Below are 20106 nucleotides of genomic sequence, written 5' to 3' on the forward strand. Positions count from 1 at the left end.
GTTGTGATTTGTGTTAGATACTTGTAAAAGGGGTGCTTTCTAAGGTAATTTAAGACACGGCTTTGCACGGTTTATGAACCACAAGTTACTGCTCACGCTAGCCGCTTTGCACAGCCCACAGGTGGGCTTTCGGCTCCTAAGATCTGTCAGAATGTAGGAAGCAAACACGGGCAGGAGCCGGGGGGCAGCAGGAGGAGCGGGCGGCACGGTGTTTCCGCGGGTTTTATGGACAGCTGGTGCTGCCGGGGCACAGCCGTGGGCCCTTCCGACAGGAGAAGCCCCGACTCGGGGCGCTTCGCCCCTCAGCGGAGCCGCGGGGCCGGGTCTCCTCCCTCAGCGCCGCCGCGGGCCGGGGCCAGCCCTTCCCCTCACCGCACCTGAGCCCACTGAGGCGGGGCGGCGGGGCCGGGCCGGACGCATGCGCCGGGGCGGCGGCAGCGGGCGAGCCGCCGGGGTCCGGCGGAGTTGGGACGAGCTCGGCTCAGCCCGGGCGGAGCGGGGCCGCCCCGCCGCATTCCTCTCGCCGGCGGCGGAGGTAAGGGCCGGGCGCGGCGGGGCAGGGACCTTGCTCAATGTCACCGCTGGGGTTGGGGCTGGGGCGGGCGGAGCCGCAGGTGAGGGGCGGCGGCTGCGGCTCCCCGCAGCCCCAAATCCGCCGCTAGCAAACGCCGGGCGCGCCGCTAAACGGTTCGGGGTGTGAGCGGGGGGGAGTATTTTCGCCTTTGGGACCGGGGCGTTTCTTTAGCGAAGGCGGAATCAACCCGCAGCCGGGAGTCACCCTGGATGAGCTCGCTGCCCGTGGTCAGTTTCCAGGTGTCTTCGCCGCAAGCCCCTGCGGGGTGGCGGCGTGCTTGCAGCGCAGCGCGAAGCCCGGGGTCCTGCGCGCTCCGTCCCGCGGCACGGACGGGAGGGGGGCGCGGGGCTGTGCCCGGAGTCGGGTCGCTGTGAACGCTCCTGTGCGCCTGCTGCTGCGTGCTGGCCCCGAAAGAAACGAGGGAGCTCTGCTGGCGGGGTTTAAGGGTAGGTCTTTGCAGCTGAGCTAGAGAAGGAAAGTGTAAATAGGAAAGTTTGGATGCTGGGAAAGTCTGGTGTTTCTAAAGCTGGGACCACTCATAACTTTAAATCTTCAAAGCAAAAGTTTAGCTGCAGCAAACCACTGAATGTACAGGGAGAAGATAGCAAATAGTTTTGTTTCCATCCTCTTTGCTGCTATGTCAGAGATGTCTTTCACAGAGTATAAAAACGAGGTGCAAAACAAGCCCTCTGTTACTGTCAGGAACCCGCACGTTTTCATCCCCGAATGAAACGTAGCTGGACGCGGTGCAGCATCCTCGCAGCAGGCAGGTGGGACGTGTCGCTGGGCTGCTGCTTAAGGCCCACGCTGGGTGCTGTGGCCAGAGCCCGTAGGGAGCGCGGGCAGCTGAGGACAGGCAGGGCGTGCTCGTCGCTGCTCTCAGGGCAGCAGCCCTGCTGGCCTTCCCTTCCCAAACGGGGGCAGCTGAGGAGGAGAACGAGCTGCCTCTCCGTGCAGTTCGGAGCTAGCGCTAGGCGGCCGTGAATGGGTTATGCAGCTTCTCCTTTCCCAAGTAAGTCATCTTGCTGCTCTTTCCAGCTCACCGGGTCAGTAGACTGCTTAGAGAAAGGAGCGAGGGGATGTGTTTTTTTCCTTTTCTGCTTTTTGGATGCTAGTGTCCTTCCATGAACACAGACTTGTTCCTAACCCTTCTGGTGTTCAGTTTCTTTGAATGGCTTTTCTGTATCTTACACCTTCTCCAGTGAGTGGGGTTTGGTGTGATTCTTTTCAGGCAGGCAGAAGTGAAATTGGGAATTGTGAAATTGGCAACGCTAACGTTTTCTTTCTGTTGCTTTGTTAAATAATCCATAAAGTGGTAAGGAATCAGAAAAGAAACAGTCTTCTTACATATCTTCATTAAGCTATCTAGGTCCTGTGCTTTTTTTTTTTTTCTTTTTCTCCCTGATGAATAATATAATGGATGCGCAGTTAAACTTTAAAGTATTAGCAAAAACCAGACAGTGTCAAGAGACTTTGTCGTCCTGCCTACTTACGCCATGATGGGAGCTGTCCCTTGCCGCTCCGTTCTGTCTGTGCTGGGCTTTGCGCTGGTGGCAATGGCTGTGATCGCTCCAATGGGAGCCTCTCCTGAGCAACTGCTCTTAGCTGTTCCTATCATTTTCCTCTCTTGGATTTCTTCAGTGAAGTTTTAATTGAGAGGATGTCTTCCTACTTGACTACATTTGCTCAGGGATAAGATGGTATAAAAGCAGGAAAAAGCCTAGTGGAAGATAATCTTCTGGGGGAGCATAGGTTTCTTAGCTAATTAGCTTGGAAGTCCTTAGTTTTCGAACAGCAGTGAGGATTGCTGCCTAAAACATAACAGATGCTTAAGCATCACTGCAGTCTTTGCTCTTCAGGTTATCACAAGGGACTGTGGCTTGAGAATATTTGCTCAAAGAGGTTGAGAATCTATGAAATGAGACGTTAGTGTTATTTTAAAAATGAACATATGGAACAGCTGTGGTAGCCTCGAATTCTGAAACATCTGACAGGCTGTGCTGGGATGTAACAGAGACAAAAGTTAAGTGCAAGGTTGGCTCTAGTGTGCTGAAATACATTGCGAAACTTAAGTCACCTGTAGTTAATACAAAGAAGAGAAGACTTTGCAATCTGAATAGCTTGCCTTCTGAAATACTGTTATCACTTTTGTTACATGGTTTAAACCTGATAACATTCCTTGAATATGAACTTGTAGCAGATAAATAGTTCTGTAACTTTTGTATTTGCTTTAGAAAGTCAGTACTTAACATCTGTCATCCATCATGATACAAATGGGAATATCTTATCAGATGTGAGCCTATATTGCCTCTGATGCAACGAAGGCAGAGGCAGATGCTAAGTGCTACCATATTACAGCTACTGAAAGGGGAATTTGTACAGTGAGCTGAAAGAATTGCAGGAACTTCACTCTCCTGTGTGATCGCAACGTCCCACTAGCTGCTTGGTGGATTTTCACCAGAAGCTCTGCTTGCCTAGCTTTACAGAAGCAATTTGGGTATTAGTTGAAGGGCTGTTTTCTTTCTTTATTTTCTTTGCAAGTGTAAAATGCCCTGATTCTCCTCAGAGGTGAAATTTATCTTTGTACTGCAGCTCCAGAGACTATGCTTAATCTTCCTATGGGAAGTTTGTTTTTATATTTACTTAACACATGAAAATGTTTTTAAATAAAAATCTTTGGAGAAAAAAAAATCTAGAACACCTTGAAAAACTGTATTGTAAGTTTTTTTTTTTTTTTTTTTTTTTTTTATGTAATGTACAGAGCAAACTAGGAAATTAAGGCAAAATCACATCTCACAGTGCAGTCATTTGACTGCATTCCACATTGTTGGAGAAAGAACACCAGCTACTGTTTTGCAGCGCTAATACTGTTGCACGCAGTGGAAGTCAATGTTATTAAGTAAACAGTGCTTAATTCTTGGCATCAACAGTAAGTTTATGAACTATGGGATAACACAACACTTAGTGTTTTGTTTCAGTATAATGTGTTGTTTTTTTAATGACAGGACATTCGGAGGGGTTGTGCCCTTCCCTCTCCCAAACCACCACTCCCTCCCCCCCAAAAAAAGAAAAAACAAACACACAAAAAACAACCACTTTTTTAATGCCCTGCAACATGTCACATTTCTTGATGCTGACATATTGGCAAGAGTGATGAATCATGCCCATTAACTTCCACAACTTTATTGTTCCTTTTCTAGATACATTCTCATCAGATTGTCTGCAATAATTCTTTTCAATGTCTCTGTCTAGTGAAATTTAGCCTCTTAACACGTATGTTGTACATTCTGCATGCAACTGTGATTTTTCTTGTGTATGAGTTAAAGCTGACGTTGCTTTGTATAAACATATTAATTGACATGTTAAAAATTCATTAGAGAACCTGAGCTGCCAAGGATTGTAAATATAGAAGACTTGTAAACTAATCTAACTATATCAGTGCAGTTCCAATCCTTCACTTATCAATATTGGCACCTTCCTATTTTGCTGCTGTTGGACTGCCAGGCAAGATCTTGGAAGGACAGGTGGTGCTAATGCACATCTAGTTAAACTGCACTGTTTACTTTATTGATGATTATTTGGGTATGAGTAAGGTAGGCTGTTATGGAAACATTGATAATTGCTTCATTCCTCAGTCAAATTACCCTATAATGCTTTCTTTATTGGCAACAACATTTTTTGGTGTTAAATGTTTATAATATGGGAATGTAAGGGGAGGAGGTTAGCAAAAAACATATATATTTTTTTTTTTTGCCTTTGCTTGTACTAATGCTAGACACACAAAGTCCTTTTCACTTTATGTTACAACTTTCATTTAAGCTACCTTTTGTAGGTTTTACAATGTTGCAGTTCTGTCTTGAGCAGGGAGTAAACAGGTTTCAATTTTCAAACAAGTGCGATGTGTGTTCAGTGATGAAATGCAGGATCTGCATTTACCCATCTTGGTTCATGATTCTCAAGACCTTCTTCCAGGTTATTTTACCTCATGACAGGATGATAGGTTGTGTTTTTGGTAAAATTCTCTGGTTCTAGAATACATTGGAGAGTGTTTCATTACTCTTGGCTTTCTATTGGAGAACTGTTTGGTGCAGAGATGCCAGTGCTGAAAATGGGGGGGCTTGGGGCATATATGCAACCAGGTCATTCATTCTGCATGTGAAGCAGGGTGACTGCATCTCCTACAGCTGGGTGAATCGTACTGAGACATCTCACAGTCTCCTCTTGCAAATAAACCACAAATCCCAAAGCCAGCCCACTCTGTGATAATATGATGATGACATTCACCCCATCGCTTGCAGCTGTGTGGCAGGGAAGGTGATCCTGATAAGGCTAAGGTAATCCTCAAGTGTAAAGGAAGGCAACATAACTGCTTAGGGCAGGTACCAAGGAACAATTCTCTACCTGATTGAAATGACAGGGGAAGGTCAGGAAAGCAAGGTAAAATTATGTAAAGCTTGAATTATAATATAACATTAAATCTTTTTTAAGGTACCATGGTATTTTTATTATTTGTGTGGTTTTTGGTTTGGCATGGCAGCCAAAATGCTGCCAGTGTAGAACCAGTGTCTTGTAATGCTGAGTGCTTTATAGTTGTTTTACTTAATGGTGGCTGGTGGTATGCTTATTCCAGCAGAGGATGCCACCTACTGAATCTTTAACACTGCTCGCCATTACCAAACTTGTATGATCTCATGAGTTTATAGCATGTGTGATTATGGCTGTAGGGCACGTTGTTTTTTGTGTATGTACTTGCACAGGTACTGGGAAGTTCAGTGTATGGTGAGAGACTTTGCTTAACAGTTCATGGTGTTGAGTTTTAATTTGACACTTCTCAGTACATCCTATTTGAATACTGTAGGCTATCAGGTCTCTTTAGTCCTACAATCTGATACGATTTCAAACATTAATTAGTTCACGGACAAATGATGTGAAGACAGCATTACCATGGTATGCTTCAAACTGGGAAAAGAAAAATACTATAACGTGATTTTTATGTAACTTGGCTTACTTTTTTGCAGTGTTCATTTGTTTCTACCACAATTATGAGCTTTGAAAATGAGCTTGTTTTCCAAAGTCAGGGGAAAAACAATAATTTTGAGCATAGAGACTCATTACCAGGACTTATTACAGAGAAGATGAGTTTGGGGAGGATATTAAGTAAACACTCTTAAAGTGCCTGTACTCTGCCCTGGTCAGCAAGACTTCCTAGGAATGTGTAGGATCCTCCTAATGGGCTTTTATAATGGAAATGCTAATATAAGACAGCAGAAGAATATAAGCCACCTAGTCTCCATCTTTGCATGACTGCATATGACAAAGAAAAAAATTGCTTAATTTTTCTTCCTTTGGCCACCTGCTAATAATTGGATGGTGAATCTTTGACTTGGAATTGCAGGTGCATGTGAGTGCCTAGATGCACTTCATTTTTCTTTTAAAATGAGATTATTTAATGCATGTTACTAAGTAAGAAAATCCCTTATAAATCAATGTCAAAGCTTTATGTAAGAAGATGCTACCTCTGTCCATTTCTGCAGTCTTTAAAGCAGTGCTAGTGCACTGTGTGCCAGAACTTCGTGCTGGGTAGACTGGGGGGGTTTTTGCATCGTCAGAACCATGTCTGATGCTTCACCCACTCCCTTGCTAATCAGTGAAATGAGCATACCTCTATTTTAGACATAAAACAGCATTAACAGAACTTAGAAGTTGCTAAGTTAGCTATTTGAAAATAAGGAAATACCAGAAATGTATGTACAGCCTTAACTGAGCCTGTTGGTGCATATACTCAAGAATCATTTTTGCTTTTTTCTGTGGGGCTCTCACCAGGCTTTGTGAGCAGGATAGCTAATACTGGATTACTGACATATGGCTGGGTCTCTTGGTGTGTGGTTTGTCAATCAAATGTCATTTTTAAAATGTGTTATTTTCACTGGTGTAGTATTAGTTGTGTGCTTTGCAAAGAGTAAAAAATAAATAAATAATATTTGCAACACTTCGATGATGTAAATGGGTGGCCTTCCCCCTGTGTGGACAGGGAATTTTGGCACAGAGAGGTCTTCAGGCAGCATTAGATGCTCTGTTGGAGAATTGTGGGAGCTGGTATGTCAACACTCGGAGTGATGTAGTGCGTGTTCATGGCAGCACTTCTGTTGCCTTGCATTGAAGTGCAAACATTCAGCGCTTCAGTAAACTAGAGCTCTTAGGAAGTTTGGCTTGTAGGAAAGGCATGCACAATTAGTGATGGTGGAAGGCTTGATTTAAATGACTTGCTTAGCATTACTAGCAGCTCTGTGGTAGAGGCCAGGCTACAGACAGATTCTGCACTGCAGTGTTCAGGTGCCTTAACCTTGGGAGAATCTCTTCTCTTGTGATCCCCTGCTTCCACCACCAAAATGAGGCAGTTTACACCAAATGAGGCAGGTTTGTTTGTTTGTTTGTTTTTTGGGCGTAGCTGTTCTCATGACTTATGTTGATTGTCTTGATTCATCTCTGGTCTGTAAGAGGAGGAAAAATGTGGTCTTGTAACTTAAAAAGCCTATTTGATGCTTTTTTTTTTTTTTTTTTTTTTTTTTTTTTTTTTTTTTTTTTTTTTTGGAGCAAATTACACAATCCCTAAATTCAGTCCTAAGGATTCTTGGTAAGTCTTTCATTGTTCATCAGTGCATTTCAAATGGTTAGGTTGAGAGTGTAGCTTCTGGATGTTATGGAATGACTGAAGCAATGGAGAAATCAACTTCATACTACTGTATGGAGGAGCATTAAAGGCTAGGCTTGACATGCTTTGTCTGATTGCTGGTATTTTCTCCTATTTCATTAGATCCCAGCATGGAAAACTTCAGCATGTTCTTTTAGACAGAATGTTCTTTTCAGAAGCAGCAGAATCTTAGAGATAAAAAGTTTGGGGCAGTCAAAGTGAGATGATGACATTACCGGTCCCATAGGTAATACAGAAGAACATGGAATGCTTTAACAATATAGGTAGTGACATTTGGTGCTGTTGTCTTATTTTATATTGCATTAAACTGCCCAAAGTTAATGTTTTCTGCAAACGAATAACTTTTTTTTTAGATAGAAATTGCTCTTCTCATAGAAGTATTTGAGCCTGCTGTAGTTTTACTAATCTAGTTTGAGCAAGTCTAATACCACTGTACATGGAGCCTATTCACAGCAGGCAGGTGGCAGATGCTCTTGAGCAGTGATGTTCTTGAAAGGCTAGACAACAGCCGCCCACACTAGCATTTTCTTTCCCTTTCAACCAGATTTGAGAAAACATTTCAAGTCAAATTCTGCTGTCTCTCCTCAGTGTGTAGGTTAGTCTACAAGTCAAGAGTAGTACAAAAATAGCTTAAGAAACCAGAAAAATAAAGCTTTATGAACTTTGGCAAACATTAAAGAAAGTTGCACTGATCAGTAATAAATGTTGACAGAATTAATGTCATAATTTGATTATATAATTAACTTCATAATTTGGTTATATTTTCAACACTATTGTAATGCTGTGTGTTAACTCTGTAAATGTGGTGAGTGCCACTTGTCCCCTCATAATTACAGTTTATTGTGTTGCACATAGGATGGGGAAGAAGAGCGAGACAAAACAGGAATGCTGTAATGATTGTTTTTAACTCTTTAAGTGAGTTCACATCAGCCAGTATTTGTTCATATAACCTAGTGGTGGTTTGTTGCAGTTTAAAAGCCTGAAAAGCCTCTGCCCTTGGAGGAACACTGTGGATCTTTATTATGTGTTGTCTGTAGCTCTCAAAAGCTTTTCATTTTTCTTCCCTAACTGTAAATTAGAATATTGATCAAGTTTCTGTATAGTAGTTTTGTAGAAAGGAATTGATTTTTTTTTTTCCCTCCATGTTTAAAATGGACATCTAGGTATGGATAGGGACAGGAAAACTTTGACCTTGTTCAGAGGAAAGCTTTATCCTAATCTGATTTAGAGGGTTTTTTTGTTGTTTTGTTTTTTAAAAAAAGTCTAGCACAAAAACCTGCATGCTGGTCTTAAGCGCTAGATGACATGACACAGAAGAAGTCTGTGGCTGAAAGGAACGTGTGGGGTTTGTAATCTCTGCATGCAGCACTGCGGCCGCTTCCTGCTCCATGTGCTGTATGCAGTTAATCAGAGGCTTATTTTACCATGTGGTTATGATAACTGTGGGAACTGTAATGAGGAATTTGGAGTCAACAGCTTGTTTCATGCTGAGCGTTGGGGGTCTTGGCATATTCGCTTTCATGCACTACTACTGTATAAATATGCTTGTAATATTAATGTGGCTTTCTATGGAGTGGCTCCTGTCTTCACAGAGTTTGAGATCATGTTTTGTGTCATGCTGCATCAAAGTTTTGAGTTTCTGATTATGTATGTTTGACTATATGTGTTGAATCCACTGGTTTTGTGTATTATTATGCTGCTGTCATTCTTATTCTTCCATCCTGACAGGTTGTGCAAACCCTCAAATTCTTTTCATGACAATGACTTATTGCAACAAATAGATATCTTCAACCTTTAAAGATATTTTAAAGTATGCTGGCATTGGACCAAAGGATTATTTTATGCTATTTAAACTGATCACTTCAGCTTGCGTTTCTGAATGGGCTAGTTTTCAAAAAAGGACAGTAACTTATTTTTAAGCAGTGTCACACTCTTGCGTCCACGATGTTTGTTACTGGGATTTGTAGTTCATGGTATTTCCAAAAAGCTGTCAGTGGAACTCAGTTCACTTACCAGAGTACTGTCAAATACATGCTAGAGCTATTAGGATAGTGTGAATCTGAGAAACTTCCTCAAGGGTGCTTGGGATCCTGAAGACCTGAAGGTCACCCTTGCCCTGTAATCAATTGGAGCAGGAGCAATAGTTGCTCTATTCTGCTGGGTGGGGAGGTTAGGGAGGGGAGCAGGGAATCTGTGAGATCCTTAGCTTCCATTCGGTCTTCCTGTTGGGGAATGTTGTCTTTGAGGAAACATCACACCTGCCAAGCCTTTCCTGGATGAACTTGTTGCAGTCAGGTATGGGGAATTAGGTCTGGGAAAAACAAGGTGAAGGCATTTGACTGGGTGTTTTGTTCTACCCATCAGGCACGGGAGTCGGGTCTCATGAGTTCTTGAAGGGTGTGCAGCAGTCTCCAGGCTGTTGGGGTAGCCTAGACTCATGTCTCCTGGGGCAGAGGCAAGGCAGGATGGGTTGGGCTGGAGATGGGGCTGGATTTGCCCTCCTTTTGGCTCAGGCTGGGGTCAGAGTGGGCAGCAAGAAGAGGGGTGCCAACAGACATCAACAGCAGGAGATGCGAGAGGTGGTGGGGCAGGCACTAAGGAGCGTGGGAGAGCAAGTGGTGGCTTGGCGGCCTGGCTCGGCCTGGGGCACTGCTGCTGCAGCCTGTGCCCTCCTCGGTCCCTTTCCCTTCCATTCCTGGTCCTGGCCACCCTCCAAGCTTGCCTCTTTGTCATCCCATCACACAGCTTAATGCATTCGTCTGTGGCCTTTGCTTCAGTTGTTGTATTTCTTGACTTTTCTAATTTCCTGCCACCTGTGGTGGCTTGTTGACCTTAGCATTTGGCCTAGTTGTGTATCTGATACATGCCACCCTTCCTTGTTGAAACCCATCTCTAAAAATTAGAAGAGTGGCCAGACACTCACTAGGATATTAGGGTAAAATGCAAATATTCAGATGGATGCTGCCCCATATTTAATAAAAATGTCTGTGAGCCCTATTTCCAGTCATTTAAACCTGAAATAAAACTATTTCTAAAACATTTCTAATACATGGTTTTTATTCAGTCGAATAAAAGAATGGCCTTTATTTTTTAGTTGCAAATCCTGTGTACATATTCAGAGTGGAAAAATACTCGATCTTCCTTATTTTAAAGTATTTGATGGGAAAGCAAATTTATGAAAACAGATAAGATTGCTATATAAGCACTTGACTATGCCTTGCAGTTATGCATTATTGTGATTGATGAATATATTTATTTTGAAAACCTGTGAAATGAATTTTCTTGCATTTTATGATGATGAATTTCTTCAGTAGCTGCAATTATTATATCATTAAAGAGAAAATGGATAAGGAATAAAAATAAAACATATATCCATACCTATATAAAAATCCCCCAAGGAAAATGCTCTCTGGTTTGGAGGATCATCCTCATGCTCTATTTTTATGTGACCCTGGTATAATGAGTTTCTTGCCCACTAACAGAGGCTCTAGGAGCTACAGTAATATTATGCATACTTAAAAGCCCTCTTGGGTTGTTACTTTTTTCTTTCAGTTAACATGTCTCCAATAGATTTACCTCTAACCTTCAAAGAAAATGTTGTATCATGTACTTGTATTGACTTAGAAATCTGGTCTCAGGAAATAGACTGTTTTTCTGAAATAAACCATAGCTTGTAGGCAAAGGAATTCTGTAAATAGCCTGAAGTGTTCACAGTTAAGTTTAACTGCTAGATTTAGGTGCGTTTGATTAATGCTTTGCATTAGTACATGTATAGATTTCTTGGATTTTGAATTTCTGTTTTCAAAAGCAGAAGAGCTTGGTCTAACAGGAAAAAAAAAGGCTGCATTCAAACACTGTTTTCAAGACTCACCACTACAAGGGTGTGAGGCAGAATTAAGTCTGTTATTAAAAAAGGAGCAAAAGGTTGACTTGGAGTTTCATGGTGCTTCCATGCTAGGAAATTAAATATTGATGCTTTTTATATAGTAGTGTCCATTTATTAGGGGGAGGGAAGGAAAAAAAAAAAAAAACTACCTGCTTGAAATGTCTTGTAATATTTGATAATATTTTACAGAAAATATGGCCAATTTTAAAGCTCTCTGATGTGCAACACTGCAAAATTATATGCTTAGCTGATCCTTGAAATAGTTCTCATTCTGTCTCACATGATTTATAGCTCTCTGACTCCTATGTAAAAATGGTATATGAATGAAGTGGAAGTCTAGGCTGGGTTCACACCTCCAATTGTTTAATGCCTTCCCTAGCTAGGTGACTAGTATGCTGGGGAGGAGGAGAAAGCAACTGTAAGCATCTTCTCATTTATTATGGCAAGGATGTAAAAGTCCATGGTGCTGTGACTTATGGTTGTTTGCTTCCTTGTCACATATCCAATTCATTGGAGCGAGGAGGGAATGTGGCCCTCCCATAAAGCACAAAAATAGCCAATAGGAATAGAAATGAACATGTAGTCTTTCTTGCTCAAACTTAGTTTAATGTAGTTGTTACATGTATTCTCAATCTAGCTCTAACTTTTTCTTAATCTGAGAGAAATAATATTCTAGCATGACTTGTGATATTGTGACTGGAATAGTATTCTAGTATAGCTTGTATATTGTGAATTCCAGTAATAGGGTGGAATACCCTTAACAGACCAACAGCTTTTGTTAGCTGAGGGCTTTTGAGGAGTTTTTTTTTTTTTTTTTTTTTTTTTTCCCTCCATTCCCCAGGTGGCTGCTTTGTCCACTTCAGTAACTTTTGTGACAAAAGAAGTTGTGTGCTCTGTTACTCTTATGCCAGAAGTTTCTCTAATTATGTTTCTGTTAGCTTTGGAATACTTGCCTTTATAACATCTTTGTTATGGTGTTTCTGATGTTCTTAACTACAATTCTGTAAATTCAAATCAGTTAATTCTGGATTTTTTTCATAGTTTTAATGGTTTTGGTAATTCTAAAAATGAATTACAGAATTTCAGAGGCTTTCCCAGCACTTGTGAATTTGTTACTTCACATGGGAAATCTCTAACAAGCTGTAATATTTGCTAGGCCTTTTCCAGAAGGCAGTTGCATGATATCTAATAGGGATCTTGTCCCAAGTAAAAGAAATGTCAAAAGGGCCATTTCCAAAGTAGAATAAGGTATGCACCATTTGCAGAGTAATCCTGTAAGTAAGTACTCTTTGCTGAATGGCAAATTTCATACTGCAGTCTGTCTTGTGATCTACATTTTGCTGTACAAGATTTGCATCACTCCTTTCAAATGCAGATGGAGGTTTTTTAAAGGTTTACTTGTCAGGCTCACATCTTGGCAGTAAAATTTTGACAGTGGTGGTAATTCCTACTTCTCTGCATGTATTTGTTTACTCTTTGCTACAGGGTAGGCTGAAGTTACTGCTGAGAACCAATTTGCTTATGAGTGGGATATCAGAAGAAACTTGGCTTTCTCTTCTTAGTCCATCAACTAGGAAACAGTATTTAGCTGAAATGAAATACAAGCATCTGTGCTTAGGCATTATAAGTAAACATGTTTAGATTTACGTAAGGTACTAGCTATGATGCTGTACACATCTTCCAGCATCTTAATTTTTTCTTGGGAAATTTTTATCCAATTTTCAGGGACACTTATCCCTGCCTAATTTGGCAATCAATTATTTTAGAAGATGATTTTCTCTAGTAACCCATTTTTCTATGTTTTTAAAAAAAATAAAAATAAAATGTTAGTGGTTGTGTGAATATGATAGGGTAACACTGATAATCTTTATATACTGAGGTGTTTGCATACTTGCTGTCCCCAGGAGGCTATTACTGAAGTGTTGTGTTTTTCTTCCTGACTCTGGTGTTTTTTGAGGTTATAGATACACTGATGCACCTGGTTCCAATCATGGAAAAGTATTTGCATCTGTGGGTTCCACCTTTTCTAGGAAGTTTGTCACATGTTCGTTGATCCACCTGCATGAGATCAGAGCCTAAGCGTATTACTGGCAAATGTAATTGGATGTTAGACTCTCATTGTAGTGCAATTTATTTCAAGTGTCACTCAAGATTAACTGAAGAACACAAATGATAGGGGACATTTTAACTGCTGAATCCTCAGACAGTGTTCTGGAGAAGGAGGGCTTTTTAAATTGAGAGCTGGGGACTGTGGGCAGCACGTGTCTTTGCTCAGCAAAGAAGTTCTTTGCTCAGCAAGAAGTTCTAAAATGTTTCTCATTGCTTAGTCTACTTTTAAAGAATAAATTTTTTTGTGTGTGTGAAATGACTTGATCAAAAAGTAGTGCCTCAGTATCAGTATAATAATTATTTGCTGGTGGTTTTGTAAATTTGAGTGTTCTTTTTTGCTGATAATTCTTCTTTGTTCATAAAAGAAAGCTGGAACAAGCATCTAAAATGCAAGGTCAGTACAATCAAATCAAACATTTTCCAATTTGAATGAAACACTCCATTAAAACTGCAGACACTGAGTGTCATACTGGCAATGTTTAGGTTTGCAATGTTTTAGGAACCTTGGGATTAGTGTTTATCTGTCCCATAAAGGACACAAATCATTTAGATTAGAAGTAATCTGATTGTATTGAAGTACAAATTATAGCACAAAGGCCATTCAAGTGGGTTAAGTGACCAGGGTTGGTAAACACCATATGACTGCTGATTGGTTGGTGAAAGAGTATTAACTGAAAGATAATGATGGATTTTAATCCAAATCTCTAAAGCACAACAGCTGTACTTCCCAAATGAGTTCACTCTCTGACAGAGTTTTAGGACATTGATTTATTTGTTCCCAACTATTTTTCTTGCACAAGAATTACTTTGGAATATAATTCATTACTTCTATGTAGAATATAGTTCTTCCATATGGTTTTCTTTGATTAGATTTCTATCCTACTTTCAGTAAATGAGTTCACTGTGATTTTTATGGGCATAGGATAAATTGCTATGTTTTTCTTTCAGTGTTCTGCAGTAAATTGTTAGTATGAATTGGCTTAGGAAAGTCAGCTGATGATTACACAGTTTCAGGTTCTCTAAGTCTTCCCTGCAGAATTTGTGCAAACCCTGAAATAAGCGTGTTCATTAAAGGAATCACATGAATGACCGCAGAAGGAAAGTAATCTAGCTTTGTTGTTCTCTGGTCCATCTGTCTGTTCGGTTTGGGAAGGTCAACAACAGAAAGGATCAAATGGTCATAAATGACTGTTTACATTCCAAGCACTCAGACATAGGAAGAAGAGTTTAGGTCCTTTAAAATGATAGTTATATACCTAATTTTGTATCTAAAAAAAATCTGCATGGTTAAACCATTTCTCTAGTGTTCAGGATTCATCCAGATAATCTAGATAACCTATGCCCTCAGGGCAGGAGCTGGCAGTATGCTACAGGTTGTTTTGAGAGTAAAAATGCAGTTGTTAGTAGCTGAGCCTTTTGATGTAGTCTTAAATCCAGAAGCATGCTTAATGGTGTAGCAGGTTTAAGTAGGTATGGGCCTTGTCCTTTGGATTTACAGTGTAATTCAAAATATAGTTTGGAAACCTGTAGCTGGTGCTTTTGCAGAACCATGAAGATATTGTTTGCTGCACATTTAAAGGAGACCTTGAACACCGCTGTTATAGCAGTCTGAAATGTCTTTAGAAAATCATGACAAATAACTTATGAGTTACCTCTTCTTGGGTCTGGACCCTGTGAAGTCTCTTACTTCAGTTTATTCTCATATAAATGTAGAAGTCACAGCTTAGTGTTTGAAATGCAAAGGTGTGTTGTTTTTTTTTTAATCTACTGAAAGTCTGGATAAAACAGGTTCCTAGAAAATGGTAACTAAACTGCAGATGCCATCTTCACAGATGAAATTATTTAAGTATTATTTAAGTATTAGCTTGTGCATTAGGGTAACTGGATGTCTGTTTTAATGTTACTTCATGGAAAGGGTAAAGTGAGAGAATCTGACAAGGTGCCTGTATGTTGTTTATATATTATATATGCACGCGTGCTTGTATATGCTTGGTCCAGCAGTAGCAATGTGCTGTAATGATGTGTTGTGCTTGCTCAGGAGTTCTGCAAGAACTTTGTTTCCGTGTCAAGACGGGGTAGACTAATCTGCTATATTCTGTTTCTTGTGTTGACCAAGTGAACATATGTTATGGCTTTTGACACCTTGACTGCGATTAATCCATAGGTGATTAGGTGTGTAAATTGTTTGGTCATTGGCATTTATAAAGCTGAGCAAACACAAAGGTGGACTTGAGCTTGCTGCCATTCTTCACACTGATTATCTTTGAGAATTTTTGCAGTGTTAGGAATGTAAAATTGGGCCACAATTACGCAATGGAAAACTTAATAGCATGCAAATGGTATCTGTTCTGTGATTTTCTCCTGCAAATTTGTCATGGTCCAATGTGAACCTTGAATATTTTTAATGGCCAAGACCTCACGGTTGATCAGTGTCAGGATATAGTTGTACTGTATCTGAAGGCTCTGCTATAGTTTCTACAACTGTGTTGAGTTAGCTCTTAGCATGCTTCTTTCTCCCTTATGCTTGGTGTCTTTTTTCTTTGCTGTCATTGCTTTACATGTTTCCTTTGTTATTCTTGGGGAAGATATTTTTCATATATCAAAGAGGGAGAGCAAGGTTTAGGGTACAGTCCCATTTCCTGAAAAGTACCTGTTGATCATTGCCAGCACAGCTAGAGCTGTTGCCAGAGCCAATGACCGAGCTTAAGACTTTAACAGGATTGAGGAGACTTTGGCAATATCAGCCTAGTTCAAGAATGATCTCTGAATGACAGACCTTGTTGGTTAAAAGTATTGAGAAACCAAAACTGCCATCTCACTTAACTTCTCGGTGTCAGTTTTGTTTCTTACTTTAAATTTGTGGGAAAGTCTTTAAAAGCAAATGGGAAAACAAACAACAACAACAAAAAAGCTCGAAAGTTACTTCTGTAAAATTTAGAGTTATTTCTCATCTTTGCATTTGTGATGCTTGTTTGAAAATATCGAAGCAGGTTGTCAGGATGCCATTTAATGGTAATGGCTGTGTAATTTCTGAAAAATAAATATGTTGACTAAATGGATTCACTTCTAGAGAAAACTGGCTACAAACCAGGATTTTCAGGGGAGGTATTTGGATTATTTTTTTCCTCTGTAAGCTACATCTACAATATCCTTTCCTTTGCAAGGATATTTTGTTGAGTCTTGGAACTCGAGTTGCTTTCCCATGTGGTTTCCTGTGAAAAATGGCAGTCTGTTTCTGCTGATAGTTGAATTGGACTTTGTGCATCTTAGCTAAAGGATGGATAAATATTTAAAATCAAAGTGTCGTTTAATTGACAGTTTGGTTACTGATTGAATCAGCCATTTAGCATAAGCTGAATGAATTACAATAGCTGAGAACTCTCACTGATACTTGCCAGTTACTTAATTGCTACACCTAATGAATTGTGATTAAACAAATCAAAAGTTGATTTGTGTGTTGTTTACAAGTATGTTGGTAAATGAACTGATGATGCTTGAACTTCCTGCTTTCCTGCTTTTTAGGGATAAGGAAGCACTAATTTGGAATTGCAGTATTGATGAGCCCTTATCTGGAATTTAGGGGGCAGATGTGATTGCTGCTATTAATGAGTTCAGATGGGTGCAGAGAGTGGTTCTGATCAGGGAAAGTGAGATCCTATTTTTTTATGGGGAGATTTCCTTAGCTTTAGAGTAAAGGTTAAGAGAATGGGGAGGTTGTGGTAACATGAGGGAAGAGGAAACACGTGCTTTTTTTTTTTTTTTTTTTTTTTTTTTTTTTTTTTTAATAAAGTACATCAGAGAACATTATTTATTTTCCTGCACATAGCAGGGTAGGAGGAACCTTAAACCAGCAATCAATGCTGGCCTAGAACGAGCATCAGGGGATGACCCATGAAAACCTTGTATGACCAAACTGATCTGATTGTCAGAGCTTTGCCAATTTGGAGCAGTTTACTAGTGGGAATAAGGGAAGCTAACATCCCAGTACAGGAGAATTAGCTTTCTACATGATGCTAAATGATAAAGGCTGAGGTTTAAGTGGACTGGACTTGAAGGTATTTTTTAAGTCTTGTGTGTTTGACAGCAATAAAATACAGCAATAATAGGGGACCTGATCAAGTGCATGGCTAAGAGGACAGCAAAACTTCTGCTTAACTGCAAGAAATATTGTCACTTCTGAACACTCAGAAATCTTGTGTCTGGTCCTAGGAGAAAACTAGAATTGGTTTCTCTTTAATTCCCTTCTAGTTTCTGAGCCTTTAGGGTTTATGTTTCCAGTCTTCTCTGCAAGGATTAGAGGGATATTTAAAAAAAAAAAAAAAAAAAAAAAAGAGTTCCCAGGGGTTTTTATGACTGCCTGAGCCAGGTTTAAGAAAAATGGCTAATGCTGCAGTTCTGAGAATTTTTGAATAATGAGAATTTTGAGAGCTAGCAGCCATGGACTGGCTAGTGTAGTGTCAGAAGTAAGAGAGGCATCAGACTGATGAGTTAGTTTTTCTTAAGTGAACCTTTCCAAATGTCTGGTGTTTCAAAATACCGTATTGGTGATATCAGCACAGGAGGCGTAGTTACTCCACTGGATCTTTTAAGGCAATAAAACTGTTTAAAGATTTTTTTTTCCAGAAATTGTGTTCAGTTCCCTATTATCAGTTATTTAACAAAGTGTAGCTGCAGTACAGGTGAACTAGGTAAGCTAGTGTGAGAGCAAGGTCTTCATCAGTTGCATGATCTATCGGAGGAATTCTTTATCATAAGGATGTATTGTAAGTCTACTGTCTATACATCACAAAAAGAGTATTCTCTTTATTTCTTAATTAAGTGTTGAGGAAATTGAAAAAACACCAAATGTCTCCAAGGAATGAAACAGATTGGATGAGGGAGAAAAAGCTACTGAAACGGTATAAAAGTCAGCTTTACTGCAATCTTAAAGTTGCAAAAGGCTTTGAAAAGTGAATGACTGGAGAGAAATATCTCATGAGAGTAAAATGGGCTTTTGAAGGATAACTTCAGCTGTAAGCGCTAAAGTGAAAGCTTCTTATTGCTCACCTCAGCATTTTCAAGTGTAAAAAATATATATTCTGCTCACACTTCCATCTTTCTGGGGGTTCTATTTATTTAGAGGAGATTAACGGCCAATTTCCAGTGTGACTGCCCTCATCAGAAGTTTATCCCCTCTCAAAATGACATTTTTACTTTTTATGGGAGCAGTATGCATGAATTTCTGGAGACTTCGGATACATAGTGGTAATGTGATAGGTGGAAAAATATTTATATCCCTAAGGAGATGTCAGAATTTTGTTCTTGGCAGGATATATAAAACTAACTGTAAGTTGTGTAATTTTATTTGTCAGATTTTTTTGTTAGATAACTTTATTGTGGAATTGAGTTTTAATCACACTATGATTACGCGGCAACTTTATTAAGTCGTGTGTTACACATTCATCCACAATAGGATGCATAAATGGGTGTTTGAGGTCCCTGAAGTGGAGGAAGCAGTCTGATTCAAAGGTGTGATTTCAGGTGGTGCAGGACTGACACCTATGCAAACAGTAATTTCAAGGAGTTAAGCAAAGTTTCTGGTGGAGGCAGGGAGAAATTCCACCCTGTGCCCCCTTTGCATTTGGTTACTTGCGTGTGGGGAGAGGAGTGACATAACCTTCTCTTTGCATGTACTAGTCCAGATTTTATGTCTTCAGATGACCTCTACTTAAGAGCTAAGCTGCAACTTGAAGGTGACCATTTGGTGCGTTTTTTTCTGTCCTGCCTTTGCCCTGTGTGATGTGGATGCTGGAGGCAGCGATGTGCTTGTGCTGGCTGGAGGCACCTGCCTGCAGTACTTGCTGCTGGGCTTCCTGAAGCATCCCTGCTGATGCTGGCGTGGGCTGTAGCGCAAGGGGGTCTCACAGCCTTGGGCTCCCGCAGAGACCTCTGCAACCCCTAGTTCTCATTACTGTGCAGTACTGACCTTTATGATCCATCTCCTTTGTGTCCTGTTTTTCTGATTTTAACGACTTACAGGCAATTTGGCTGTGTTTTGAGATTCCTCCTCCTAAGGGGTGAGCTGAGGCACTGCTTTCTTCGCCATCTGTACAGACGGTGATATAACCTGTACACTGCACAATTCCCTGCCACAGTGAAAGGTTTTCATGTGCCTAGTGGCTTCAATATGTTACAAAAAAATGCACTGGTTGATATTGTTTTTCCCCGTTTGCTTTACTTTCTTTAGATCTTGAATATTTATTAGTGTAAAATGAGAATGATGTGATTGAAGGAGAATGTGTAGTGTTATTTTATGTAGTTTGAATGTTTAATGGTCCCAGATTGGGGAAGTTGCTGTATTCTCTGTTAACCATCCACAAATAGATGTGACAGATGAAGGGAGTAAGAGGAAGTTTGTAAAGCAGGCAGAAGATGTCACAATGGTTCTGCTTTTTAATTATCTTTTCTTTCTACTATGTGTATATAATGTGACAGCACATAAGCAGGAGGATGAGAAGAGTCTACAGAGATATGAGGGTAGGAGAAGAACAGGAAAGAAATCGTAAGATGGAAAACAGCTGTCAAAATGACAGCAGTAGAGAGATGCAAGGAAACATCCTGTCAGCAAGAATGAGAATATCTAAAAATTTCTTGAGGCAAAAGAAGTCTAAGTTCTGCAGAACTTAATCTTGGTTTTTGGTCTCAGTTTCTCTCCAATTCCCTCTGAGCTCGTGGGCTGTCTGAGCCTTTTGCCACTGATGACAGTGAGAATCCATTGCTGCTCAGCTCCACAACACCTTGTAACTTGTTCTTGAGATTTACTGCATGTCTGTTAACAGCACAGCT

At 40.3% G+C, this 20106-nt stretch overlaps 1 protein-coding gene across 5 annotated transcripts in view; it reads left to right on the forward strand.

The window, feature by feature from the left end:
• The first annotated feature begins 440 nt into the window (after positions 1 to 440).
• ZNF385B (zinc finger protein 385B) overlaps positions 441 to 20106 on the forward strand; it is a 176315-nt gene continuing 156649 nt past the window's right edge. Inside the window, exon 1 of one of the 5 annotated variants that reach the window (XM_084522976.1) lies at positions 441 to 535. Coding sequence is in view for 1 of the 5 variants with exons in the window: in XM_084522970.1 (XP_084379096.1) it covers positions 1559 to 1586 (28 nt within the window). In the remaining 4 variants the exon portion in view is untranslated. Of the gene's footprint in view, positions 536 to 668; positions 802 to 941; positions 1021 to 1464; positions 1587 to 4930; positions 5012 to 20106 lie in introns of those variants that run through there. The other 4 variants (XM_084522978.1, XM_084522977.1, XM_084522970.1 and 1 more) reach the window with 4 other exon arrangements.

This window comes from Aythya ferina (assembly GCF_964211825.1).
Source record: "Aythya ferina genome assembly, chromosome: 6".
NCBI classification, from domain to species: domain Eukaryota; kingdom Metazoa; phylum Chordata; class Aves; order Anseriformes; family Anatidae; genus Aythya; species Aythya ferina.